Here is a 13608-nt window from a genome sequence, read left to right as displayed (position 1 = left end):
ACCAAAGGATGAAAGAGAAGGATCGAAAGGTAACTGGGAAGGCTGTTTATTCCTCTAACTTGCCAGGTAGGAAGTGCTGCCTGGCATAGGCAGGGAGTGGGGAGGAGCAGGGGAAAAATGGAACAAGAAGACTTTTCTTTTTTGGCCACATGGCTTGCAGAATCTTAGTTCCCTGACCAGGGATCGAACCCATGCCCCCTGCAGTGGAAGCACAAAGTCTAAACCATTTGACTGCCAGGGAAGCCCCAGGATGGTTCTTTTTAAAAGAAGAAAACAGGCTTTCAAGCTACATTCCCCTTGGACTTGAATCCTGACTCTGTCACTTCTTCAGCTGTGCTGCTTCAGGAAGGTTACACAGCCTGTCTGATTCTTGGTTTACCCAGATGCCAAATGGGGATAATAACTCTTGAAACACTCCACAAATGACAGTAGTTATTCATACTGTGTATAACACTCCAAGATGTGCTCTGAAAAGTACAGAACAGGCTACAATCACTATCTTCCCCATCCCATGCATTTGGCAACCTGCTGTCTCAGACATAAGAACTCTTTCTGCAGCTCTGTCAAGCTCTTTACCTTCTACATTATACTGTGGTTTAAAAGAGTTTATTCAAGACATATATGGTGGTGCTCTCCTTAAAGCTGCAACTTGTCATTTTAAAAGAAAAAGAAACAGAGACAACTGGCTGTGCAGACAAGTTAAAGGAAAAAGGTGACTCGGCTTCTTGAGCCACTTTATTTTTGAATAAACATTTTATGTATTTAAGGAGTGCAACATGACGATTTGATACACACCAAGGTAGTGGCGGTGATGGAATTCCAGTTGAGCTCTTTCAAATCCTGAAAGATGATGCTGTGAAAGTGCTGCTCTCAATATGCCAGCAAATTTGGAAAACTCAGCAGTGGCCACAGGACTGGAAAAGGTCAGTTTTCACTCCAATCCCAAAGAAAGGCAATGCCAAAGAATGCTCAAACTACCGCATAATTGCACTCATCTCACATGCTAGTAAAGTAATGTTCAAAATTCTCCAAGCCAGGCTTTAGCAATACGTGAACCGTGAACTTCCAGATGTTCAAGCTGGTTTTCGAAAAGGCAGAGGAACCAGAGATTAAATTGCCAACATCCGCTGGATCATGGAAAAAGCAAGAGAGTTCCAGAAAGACATCTATTTCTGCTTTATTGACTATGCCAAAGCCTTTGACTCTGTGGATCACAATAAACGGTGGAAAATTCTGAAAGAGACGGGAATACCAGACCACCTGACCTGCCTCTTGAGAAACCTGTATGCAGGTCAGGAAGCAACAGTTAGAACTGGACATGGAACAACAGACTGGTTCCAAATAGGAAAAGGAGTACGTCAAGGCTGTATATTGTTTAACGTCTATGCAGAGTACATCATGAGAAACACAGGGCTGGAAGAAGCACAAGCTGGAATCAAGATTGCCGGGAGAAATATCAATAACCTCAGATATGCAGATGACACCACCCTTTGGCGGAAAGTGAAGAGGAACTAAAAAGCCTCTTGATGAAAGTGAAAGAGGAGAGTGAAAAGGTTGGCTTAAAGCTCAACATTCAGAAAACAAAGATCATGGCATCTGGTCCCATCACTTCATGGGAAATAGATGGGGAAACAGTGGAAACAGTGTCAGACTTTATTTTTCTGGGCTCCAAAATCACTGCAGATGGTGACTGCAGCCATAAAATTAAAAGATGCTTACTCCTTGGAAGGAAAGTTATGACCAATCTAAATAGCATATTGAAAAGCAGAGACATTACTTTGCCAACAAAGGTCCGTCTAGTCAAGGCTATGGTTTTTCCAGTGGTCATGTATGGATGTGAGAGTTGGACTGTGAAGAAAGCTGAGCGCCGAAGAATTGATGCTTTTGAAGTGTGGTGTTGGAGAAGACTCTTGAGAGTCCCTTGGACTGCAAGGAGCTCCAACCAGTCCATTCTGAAGAAGATCAGCCCTGGGTGTTCTTTGGAAGGAATGATGCTAAAGCTGAAACTCCAGTACTTTGGCCACCTCATGCAAAGAGTTGACTCATTGGAAAAGACTCTGATGCTGGGAGGGATTGGGGGCAGGAGGAGAAGGGGACGACAGAGGATGAGATGGCTGGATGGCATCACTGACTCGATGGATGTGAGTCTGGGTGAACTCCGGGAGTTGGTGATGGACAGGGAGGCCTGGCGTGCTGCAATTCATGGGGTCGCAAAGAGTCAGACATGACTGAGTGACTGAACCGAACTGAACTGAAGGTAGTGAAATAATTACTTCAGTCAAACCAATAAACATATCCATCTCTTCACATAATTCCCTTCTTGTGTGTGTGCTGAGAGGACCTAATATCTACTCCTAGCATATTTCTAGCAGGCAATACGGTATTATTAATTACAGTCACCATGCTGCCTGCTAGATATCTAGATTCATTCACCCTACAAAACTGACTGCCATTCAGTCTCTCCCTCATTTATCTACTCATTTTAATAAGTACAATTTATTTACAATGTTGTGTTAATTTCTACATACAGCAAAATGACTCAGTTATATATATATATATATACACATTCTTTATTGTATTCTTTTCCCTCATGGTTTATCACAGGATACTGAACATAGTTTCTTGTGTTACACAGTAGGACCTTGTTGTTTATCCTTCTGCTAATCCCAAACTCCCAATCCATCCTTCCTGCACCCCCGCCTCGGCAACCACCAGCCGTTCTCTGTGTCTGGGAGTCTGTTTCCGTTTCATGGATGGATCCATTTGTGTAACATTTTAGCATCCAATCTTTATTACCCTACAATAATAGTCTCCAAGCAGGCAGTGTAAAGATGGGAGAGTAACAGGTGAAAGAGCGAAACACTTCCGAAGGGCTTTTTAATTGATTCGCAAGAGGGATGGGAAAAAATGGTCCAGACGTAAAACAAACAAACAAAATAAGCAAAGCAGTTCTTGTAGCTGGTTCTTGATGTGGACCAGTTTTGAGACACATCAAAAGTAATGTGCAACTGATTCATTACCAAAGCTTGTAAAACATTTTTTAAATTACAATGGATTATTCATGGACATTGTTTTGATAACTTTGCTCACTCGTGGTATAATAAATTTACTCACTTTTCCTTTCTTAAGTGAGAGATAAAAGGACAGAAACCAATATTGATCTTTATTTAGCAAAGCCCATAGAGAGTATAACTGATGTATCAACCGACTGTGGCTATTACAAATGATCGTAGGGCTTTCTTACTCCCAAAGGTTTGAGGTTTCATCCAAATCTGGGAATGCTGAGGGCACACGTGAAAAGATCACCCATCCTGTGTCTTGAGAAAAATGATTGGGAATCACTTGCTCTGCAGGATAAGTAACTGAGAAAGCAGAGCTAAAATGGTAGCATTTGAAAATAATAAGCAACACCACCGATGGCCTTACAGGACCATTCTAAGGCATAGGATACTGACGAAAAGGAAAAATTTTTTTTTTCGAACTTTAAACCAAACAGAAACCGTATTCACCGAATCACTGGGATTAGAGAGAATGAGGAACGGTGATGGGAGGAAACATCTGGTCTAAAACAAACGGGGCAAAGAGGAAGGCGCAGGGAATGGTACTGTGTGAGCAGCAGCCAGAATACACAAAAATCTACGGAGTTGAATTTCAAGATTTAGTTTTGGGGAGTTGAGTAAATGTTCAAGGCAAAAAACTAAAATTGAACATAATGTGTTTTCTGAGGGTGACTGACCTTGTCAGAACCCGGCCCTCGGGAGGAGCCCTCCAAGTCCTCGTGCACGCGATCCAACAACCAGAGCAGGAACTCCAGGGCATCGTGCTGGGCATTGCCTTGGAACTGAGCGCCATACTTGGAGACTGCGTTCTGAAGGAACAGAGAAAAACCAGAGGGGCAATGCGGCCTTTCCAACAGCCAAATACATACATCTCCACTCTTCGGAAGGTTCTTTTCCATATAGGTCATTATAGGGTATTGAGTAGAGTTCCCTGTCCTATACATTTCTGCTCTGTATACAGATTCATTTGTATAACTTTTTAGATTCCACATATAAGTGATATCATATGGTATTTGTCTTTGTATTTCAAGAAGCCCGCTCAGTTGTGTCCAGCTCTTTGCAACCCATGGACTGTAGCCCGCCAGGCTCTCTTTCCATGGAATTCTCCAGGCAAGAATCCTGGAGTGGGTTGCCATTCCCTTCTCCAGCGGGTCTTCCCGACTTGGGGATGGAACCCGGGTCTCCTACATTGCAGGCAGATTCTTTACCATCTGAGCCACCAAGGAAGCTCACTAACACATAAGTAATATTGTACAGTATTTTCTTCGTCTGACTTATTTTACTAAGCATAATATTCTCCAGGTCCATCCCTGTTGCTGAAAATGGCAGTATTTCATTCTTTTGTTTTTTTGGCTGAGCAATATTCCGTTGTCTGTTCCTATTACATCTCTTTTATTTACTTATTTTATCACGCCGGTCTTCACTGGGACATGTGGGGTCTTAGTTGGAGCATATGCGATCTAGTTCCCTGACCAGGGATCAAACCTGGGCCACCTGCATTGAGCGTGGGGAATCTTAGCCACTGGACCACCATGGAAGTCCCCATATCTTCTTAATCCAATTGTCTGTTGATGGGCACTTAGTTTACTGCCATGTCTTAGCTATTGTAAATAGTGCTGCTGTGAACAAACAGGTGAGTGTATCTTTTCAAACTAGTGTTTTCATTTTTTTCCTGGAAATATACCCAGGAGTGGGATTGCTGGATCACGTGGTAGAATGTTTTGATACACATGATTATCTCTCTTCCCTGAAGCTCTGGCCCTTGTAGTGCTGGGGCCCATGCTCCCCTGCCCCCATTAGTCTATTTCCGCGCTCTCTCTGCTCATCCCACAGGTAGACAGCTTCCGGCCCTGCTCTCTCAGCAGTGGTTTCCTTCGTTCCCAATTAACTCTCCTCTTTGAGAATGACCACATGACCCAGTGAAGTGGAATTCCTTAAATACCAGGCCTGTGGTTCCTTCACTGCCTCTTCCTAAAATGAATGGAATTTGAGAAGTCTGAACTTCTGTGGTTAGATCACAGTGTGAGCCAATCCTTCATCCATCCCTTTAATAAATAGGTGTTTGTTGAGTGCCTACCACAGGCCAGGCACTAGTCTAGGGACGAGACTTCCTGCCCTCTCAGCACTCATATTCCCACGCCCTTCACTTTGCCCCGTTAAAGGATATGGCAACTTCGTCATTTTCTGGGTAAAGGCAGGTTCCAGCTTTTAAAAAATTTTATTTCAAAGGGTAATATATGCACCCACCTTTTTACATAAAGAATTCAAAATATAAAAAGAACAGTAATGAAAAGTCTTCCCTTGCCTGGGTGCCCCTCCCCAAAAGGAAGAAGACACTGAAGATTTTCTTCCTTAAGCATCCTTCCAGGGTCTTCTTTGTGCAACATGAGCATTTGAGTGTAAGCAACCCCCCTTGTCTGTGTACAGGGCACATCTTGTATATGTTCCCTGCAGGTCTGTCCTCTGCTCATGCCCACCCAAGGGAGCAGTGTGAGCAAAGCTGTGGACCCAGCTGGTCTCACCACGTCCAATCACATCAAAGGTGTGCCGTGTGCTCAGTCGTGTCCAGCTCCTTGCAGCCCCATGGACTGTAGCCCACCAGGCTCCTCTGTCCATGGGATTTCCCAGGCAATAGTGGAATGGTTTGCAATATCCTTCTCCAGAGGATCTTCCCGACCCAGGGATTGAACCCACATCTCTTGTATCACCTGCACTGGCAGGCAAATTTTTTACCACTGAGCCACCTGGAAGCCCTAATGAAAGGGCCTGGGCTTTTTTTCTTTTAAATTTTTCTTTGGGATTTAAAGGCAACTTTAGGATGAGCTGAAGCGAAATTCAAGATTTGATTAACTGAAATGCTGGTTCTGAGTTTGTATTATTTGAAGCACACTACCTTGGGTACATTGGAGGGTCTAGATTTCTCTGCACTTTGACCCCACACACACACACAAGCAGGTCTGCCCAATAAGCAAATAAAAAGAAGCATGAATACGTGATAAACAATGAGTAATGTTTGTGGTAGAAGTATTCATATGCCCCAGGCAATACTGGGGATACATTTTGACTAACAAGTTATTGTTAATCTGAAATTCAAATGGAGCTGGGCATCATGTATTTTGCTGGCAACTGTACCCCCCAGTCACCCTCAAACCTGTATCCTTAGCACCAACATTCCCTTCTGGGGGAGCAGCCAGCACCCCCCAGCTGGAAATCTCTAAAATCAGCTCTTTGTTTTAATGTCAGAGTCCTCTTTCAGGGTCCCTCTCACACCCACATCAGTCAAGAGTTCTGATTCTGGCTTCCTGACTGCGCCTTCCAGAGTCCCATTCCCACTGTTGAGTCCTAATTCCTGTCCACCCAGATGACAATACCCATCTAGAAGGAAGTTGGGCCCCCAGAGGCTCCCCCTGCCCACCCACTGCCTGCAGGACAGGACAGACCCTTCTTCCCACAAGCCTGCTGGTAAGGTCAGGCCCCCACCCCAAACCCTTCCTAACTGCATTAAAGCTATATCCTAACATGGGAGGGATGAATGGCAATATTTGGTATTTCTACCCTGCAATATGGCATAGCTCTTACCCATATGTGTGTTTCTCCTTCTCATCACTAATAATTTACAACATGTTTAAGCAGTATTCCTAGTTATTTCATATTTCTGGTTTTTAGGAATGAAATCTCATTTTTATGTTTCTAAAAGGGTCTTGCTTTTGACTATCTAGTACCTGACCCTATTAATGACAGTGATAATTCTAAAACATGGATTCCCCGAACCATTCAGTAGTTTCCCTTCCAGAAAAAAAAAAAAAATTGAATTTTTTTTTTTATCCTGTTTCCATTTCATGTCTTACTGTTTTGTCCAGAACTTCCAAAACATACAAGTGATGAAGGTATCCTTGTTTTTTAAAAAAGCAATGCCTCTGGTATATCACTTGAGGCATACTGCATTTCTAAAATTGTTGGTCTAAAATTGATCCTCAAACACATAAGCTAAGATAAATTCCAGATGGCTGAAATCCTTAAATAGCCATAGAAAAATCAGAAGTACATAACACAGAATGTTTATCGAAAGGTATGAAACAAATAAATCTAAAACTTTCTGTAGGTAGAAGGATTGAGTCTGGAGGAAATATTTTCAGCAAGTATGACAAGAGTTAAAGAATTTAAAGAAACAAGAAAAAAGAGCATTATGACCAAGGCAGAATGTTCAGACAAACCACATGAGCAGACAATTCCAGGAGCAGTCTTATAACCACTCATAGTGAAAAAGCGTAGAAAGATCCAACACTTGGCTCCAAACAAACAAATGTTAAAACCAAGATGCTATTTCTATTTGTTCAACATATTAATGAGAGAATATTTAATACTCAGGAAAACATGTATTGCTGGGGTATCTACAACTTGATATCATTTTTGGAAATTTGTCAATGCGGGCACTCAAAATAATCAAGCCCAATAAAGTTGATCTAAAAACTAAAAAGCAATAAACACTTAAAATTGGGAAGATGATTTATATAGATATCAAAACTCATCAGATTGTACTTAAAATTTTTACTCAGCCCTGAGAAGAAATTCTGCTATTTGCAGCAACATGGACGGACCATGAGGACATGACGTGAGTGAAATAAAAAGACAGAGAAGAACAGTGTATAACACCTTTTATAGTGCGATCTAAAAATATCAAAATTGAAAAGCAGTATATAGTGGTTATGAGGGGCTGAGGGTAGACGGAAGGGAGAGGTGTTGAAGGTACGTACTTGTAACACTAGGTATTTAAGTTCTGGAGACTAGTACATGGCACAAGCAGACATCAGGTATGGGTTCAGTTCCAGACCACCATAATAAAGCAAATATTTCAATAAAGCACATCACGTGAAATTTTTGGTTTCTCGGTGCATATAAAAGTGATATTTACACTCTTCTGTGGTCTCTTAATAGTACAATATTATAACGTACAATAATATGTCTAAAAAACAACATATGGACCTTAATTTTCTTAAACATTTATCGCTAAAAAATGCTAACCATCATCTGAGCCTTCAGCGAGTCTTCATCTGCTGCTGGTGAAAAGTCTGACCTTGATGTTGATGGCTGCTGAAGCCTAGGATGGCTGCGGGAATTTCTTAAAATAAGACAACAGTGACTGACATCTACGCTTGGATTGACTTTTCCTTTCACTTGAACCCTTACAGGTCACTGCAGGGTTACTCATTGGCCTAATTTCAATGTTGTGTGTCTCAGGGAAGAGGGAGGCCCGGGGAGAGAGAGATGGGCGGAATAGACAGCTGGTGGAGCGGTCAGAACACACACATTTATTAAGTTCATCTTATATGGGTGCAATTCACAGCACCCCCAAAACAATGACAATAATGACATCAAAGATCACTGATCACAGATCATCATAACAAATATGGTAAAAATGAAACAGTTGGAAATACTGTGAAAATTACCAAAATGCGACACAGAGACACAAAGTGAGCAAATACTGCTGGAAAAAGAACACTGACAGACTTGCCCTACACAGGGTTGCCACAGACCTTCAGTTTGTAAAGAACACAGTCTCTGCAAAGTACAATACAATGAAATGTACCTATACAGTGATTATAGACAACACAACTGTATTATAAATACTAAAGTTACTGGAGACTAAACCTTAAATGTTCCCAGCACTAGAAGAAATACAATTACATGATGACATGGAGGTATTAATCTATTAATGCTACTACTGGCAATCATACAGTAACACAAACGTACCAGATCAATATGTTATCAATACATACCCTACACAGGGTTGTATCTCACATATAACTCAATTTTTAAAAATGGGTGCATTTCATTGTACATAATGTATACCTCAAAAAGTTGATTTAAAAAGCAAGAAACAAAAAAAAGAACAAAACAGTCATCTTTGCTTTGACCATGTCATTTCACTCAAGGAATTAAGCGTATGGAAATGATCAGAGCTGAGGACAGTGATTTAAATATAAGAATTTTCAATGCAGCATGATAGTTGGAAAATTGTACAGTATAAAAACGTCTCCCCACAGATGTACAGAACAGTCTTTTGGACTCTGTGGGAGAGGGAGAGGGTGGGATGATTTGGGAGAATGGCACTGAAACATGTATAATCTCATATATGAAACGAATCGCCAGTCCAGATTCGATGCATGATACAGGATGCTTGGGGCTGGTGCACTGGGATGACCCAGAGGGATGGTACCGGGAGGGCGGTGGGAGGGCGGTTCAGGATGGGGAACACGTGTACACCTGTGGCGGATTCATGTTGATGTATGGCAAAACCAGTACAATATTGTAAAGTAATTAGCCTCAAATTAAAATAAATAAATTTATATTAAAAAAAAGTCTCCCTAGCAATTGGATCATTTAGTGAAATAGCATACAATCATTATTAATAAAAACTGTTTCATAGAACATTTTAATGACCAGGAGAAAGTCTCAAGTTAATACTCACATGAAAACAGCAGGATACAAAACTAGAATTTCCAATTGTTTGTACATGATTTGAAACACATCAACACACTAATGATGGTTATCTCTAGAAGGAGGAATTCCAGATCTTTTTTTTTTTTTTAAACACATTTTAGTATTTTTCATTTTTTTTTAGTTATACATATTTAATTATATCATCAAGAAATCAAAGTATTTTGGAACAGGATTTTTTTAATGTATTTATTAATAAAACAGTGGTCCTACTGTCAGTAGGAGGCTGGGTGACTCAGGGCCCGAGGAGGGGGACCCCCACAAACCCATCCCATTTGTGTGCCTGGGCTGGGGTCACACACTCCAGCATGCTGGCTTCTCAACTTCCTCTCTTCCTCAGTTCAAAGCTAATAATCTCTCTTAAAGACCAAACTCCTTCGTACAACCTTCCGTGGCTTGTCCCCAACGAATTCTCCAGCTCCTCCCCCGAGCCACATAGGCTTTCATGGACAGAGGAGCCTGGCTGGCTACAGTCCATGGGGTAGCCAGACATGACTTACTGACAAAACCACCACCACCAATTCATTTTACCAAGCACTTATCCTGTCCAGCCCCACTCCACTCGGTGACTGGCAGTTTCAGTCTCCCGGACTACAATGCATTTTTTCCCCCCACCCTCCTTTGTCCTTAGTTGACCCTTCATTCCTCAAAACTCAACTCAAAGCTTCACACTCCTGGGAAGCCTCCCTGCCCCGCCTCCTCACCCCACCTCCCTGGAACAATCAAATCCTTCTAGCATAATTGCCTGGTGTCTCAGATTGTAAAGAATCCATCAGGTTTGATCCCTGGAAGGGAGGATCCCCTGGAGAAGGAAATGGCTACCCACTCCAGTGTCCTTGCCTGCAGAATTCCGTGGATAGAGGAGCCTGGCAGGCTACAGTCCATGGGGTCGCAAAGAGTAGACTACCACTGAGCAACTCACACTTTCACATAACAGAATTGCCAGAGAACATCTTCATTTTGTAGTTCTTGTCACCAGTTCTAATCATGGGCCAGTGGGATTACTTCACTCATCTCCGTCTCTCCTGCTGGACCGTAAGCTCCCAGGATTTGCATTCATCCCCCACCGCGTGTTCCATGCTCTTAGTATAGTATCTGGACACAATATTTGTTGAATGAATGAATGTTTCCTCATCTGGAAAATCAGAGAAGCCCACCTAGATTTCAATCCACAAGGTTTAAAAGCCCCTGTTCTAGACTCCTCCACTGCCTCCAAGGCTGTCTGCCTGAAAAGTCCCAAGAAAATTTGGACCATATCACTTTTATTAACAAATTAACAGTTTGATTATCTTTCAATTCCCCCAAGACTCACAAGGAGTTTCTTAGCTCTAGGGATTTGAGGCAGAAGAGACATAGGAAATCCTGGTGAGTCACAGATTACTAATTCAGAAGACTTTTCAATTACTCCTGCCTCTCCATGGCTGCAGTAACTGGATGAGAATGCAAAGACCAAGAGAAAAGGTACACAGAGCTTACCTCCCTCCTTCCTCTTGGTCTCTGCAGGTGAGGAGGTATTAATATAATTAACTCATTTTATCATCACAACATCCCCGTAATAAGGTACATACTGCTAGAGTCCCATTTTACAGATGAGGAAAGCTGAGGCACTACTGAGCTTTTAGTAACTTGCTCAAGGTCACAGAGGTGGTATCCTTCACCACCATAGGACACTGCCTCTCACGTTTAAAAAGTGAATGCTACCAAAAGATCTATTACTGACACCCATTTGACTCCCTGACGCCTGCAGAACAGTGCTTCCCTGGTGAAAGAAGGAGAGAGGAAGGTGAGGGTTGGCGTCCTTGTGGGTCACATGTCAAGGATTGTTTTCTCCGGCTGAAACTCAAGAGTGGTGATGCTTGTGGAATGAACACTGACAAGTTCCTCCTCCTCCAAGAACAACAATCCCTAGTCTTCAGGGAGCTTCAGCTCTCTGCCCAGAACTGTGGGTTTTGTTTTGTTTATTGTTGTTGCTGTTGTTTTAGCAGGAAGCCAGCCATGTGCCTCAATTTTCAGGACTCTTTCATCCAACTGGGACCCCAAACAAACGCTGGGTTTTTATCCTGGACAAAGTGATACACAGAACTTCCAAAGTCTCTTGACCCTGCAGCATCCCCAGTAAGGAGATGACCGCAGGGAAAAAGGATACAAACCCATGCTAATGCATCGTAGGGGATTTGATTCACACTAAACAAAAGGATGCCATCTCTGATGTAGCAGATCCACTCTGTTTCCCTGGCACTCAGTGCAGTACCTGGCGCACAGGTTCTCAGCTTGCCTTGGGCTTAGACTGAAATCCAAACTCCTTACCACTGCCTCCGAAACCTTACATGATCTGGTCAACTTCATCTCCACCTCACTCTACTCTCCTGGGCAACAGCCACCCTGGTTTTCTTTGATGCCTCCAACTCTCAGCTCCTTCAGGCCTCTGGTCTTGATACTTGCTGTTCCTCCTCCCTGGATTATGCCTAGATCTTTGCCTGGCTGCGTCCTTCTCGTCATTCACCTCCTTCCTCCCAGGCCCTGGCCTTGAAAGTCTGACTCCCCGCACCGCATTGGAAACCAGACTGTAAATTCCATACCTGGCGTGAGAACCAACCCTCCGAGGCTTCACCTAGCGTTTGCTGAACACAGAAATGTTGTATACACTCAAACCTACCAGCTCCCGGCACTCCCCCTCCTCAAGCGCTGACACACTAGTCAGCTCAAAACAAAAGCGATAATCCCAGGCTGAACTGGTAACTGTCATCTCGAGAAGTCCCCAAGAAGCCCCCTTCCTGATGGAGCACCCACTTGTCCAGAAGGGAAAAGCGAAAGGCCGGAGCGCGGCTGCCGCCGAGCGGCGAGGACTGGAGGCCGCCGGGCGCTGCCTACCTTGAACTCCGCGGAAAGTTGGGGCGTGTATTCGCGAGTCCAGAGCGCGCGCACCAGCGCCGCCAGCTGCTCGGTGACCTCGGCGCGGCCGGGCTCCGCCCGGTAGCGCCTCAGCGCCAGGAACTCGGCCAGCAGGTCGGTGTTGCTCAGACACTGCACCACGGCGTTCATGAAACAGGTGTTGCCGTGGTTCTTCAAGCCCTGCGCTCCTGGGGGCCGCGCCCCGTCGCCGGCGGGGAGCTGGGGCTGGGGTCCGGGCGGGCGCTCCTCCCCGGGGCTTCCGGGCGCGGCGGGATCCGGGCCCTCAAAGCCCCCCTCCCCATCGCCATCGCCGTGTCCTGACTGGGGCTGGGGTCGGGGCCGGGGCGGCGAGTCCCCAGGGCGGGAGCGACTGCCCAGCGCCAGCAGGAAGCGGCCGAACAGGCGGCGCAGGGAGCGACGGCGGCGGGCCCGGGGCGCAGGCGGCTCCTCTTCGGCCGCGGCCCCCGCGCTTGGGTCCATGGCTCCTGCCAGCGCCCCTCCCGGAACCAAGCCTCCAACCCCCGGGGGCCCCAGGGGGACAAGCCGCCGGCAGGCCCTTCCAGGCTCGGAAAGGTGCCCAGGCGCCGGCTACCTGCGGGCCAGGTGTGCCGGGACCGGGCGGAGGCGGAGCTAAGGGCGGGGCTGCCCCGCCCCGCGCGGGAATCCGGCTGCAGAGACCGCCCCGGGCAGCGCCCCACCGCCCCGACCCGCCTCCGGGTCCCGCCCCCGCCGCTCGGACCCGGAATCAAAGCACTGAGGCTTGGCTTTCAGCTTTCCTCCCCTTTCCTTATCTCTCCTAAACCTACCGACCCAAATTTAACCTCTGCTCTTAGTCCTCTCCCAGCCTTCAAGCTGTGAAAATAATAGAGGAATGATAAATATGAACGCCTGGTAAACTGCAAAGCCCTGGCTCTTGCTAAGTTTCTTGGAATGACGTCCAGGCGAAGGTGAAGCCTTCCCAAAGGGTAGCCGCGGGCGTAGCGAGACGCGCACAGGGAGCGGCGACAGGGTGGGGAGCGCTTTGGAACCGCTGGTTCCTCCGCAGGTTCAGGTGTGTGCGGACAAGTAGCACCATCTCCTTCCAGCCCGTCTGCCCCGCTGGGGAGGCAGAGTCTTTGCGGGACCCGCCATCCTGAGACCAGAACTGGGAGGCGTGTGT

The 13608-nt window shown here is 45.2% G+C and overlaps 1 protein-coding gene and 1 long non-coding RNA gene across 6 annotated transcripts in view; one reads left to right on the top strand and one right to left on the bottom strand.

Moving 5' to 3' along the window:
* Window positions 1-13098, bottom strand: part of USP43 (ubiquitin specific peptidase 43) — a 51241-nt gene extending 38143 nt beyond the window's left edge. For all 5 annotated transcript variants that reach the window (XM_061391039.1, XM_061391040.1, XM_061391043.1 and 2 more), the window contains exons 1-2: window positions 12429-13098; window positions 3737-3868 (exon numbers count right to left, since the gene is read on the bottom strand). In XM_061391039.1, coding sequence (XP_061247023.1) covers window positions 3737-3868; window positions 12429-12929 — 633 coding nt within the window. In that variant the 5' untranslated portion in view covers window positions 12930-13098. The remainder of the gene's footprint in view (window positions 1-3736; window positions 3869-12428) is intronic.
* The window catches only part of LOC133232079 (uncharacterized), a 6820-nt gene continuing 5691 nt past the window's right edge, over window positions 12480-13608 (top strand). The window contains exon 1 of the long non-coding RNA XR_009731297.1: window positions 12480-12563. This is a non-coding gene — a long non-coding RNA (uncharacterized LOC133232079). The remainder of the gene's footprint in view (window positions 12564-13608) is intronic.

The sequence above is a fragment of the Bos javanicus genome, chromosome 19 (assembly GCF_032452875.1).
Source record: "Bos javanicus breed banteng chromosome 19, ARS-OSU_banteng_1.0, whole genome shotgun sequence".
Lineage (NCBI taxonomy): Eukaryota > Metazoa > Chordata > Mammalia > Artiodactyla > Bovidae > Bos > Bos javanicus.
The sequence above is the reverse complement of the archived record's forward strand: the minus strand, read 5'-3'. Positions and strand labels throughout refer to the sequence as shown.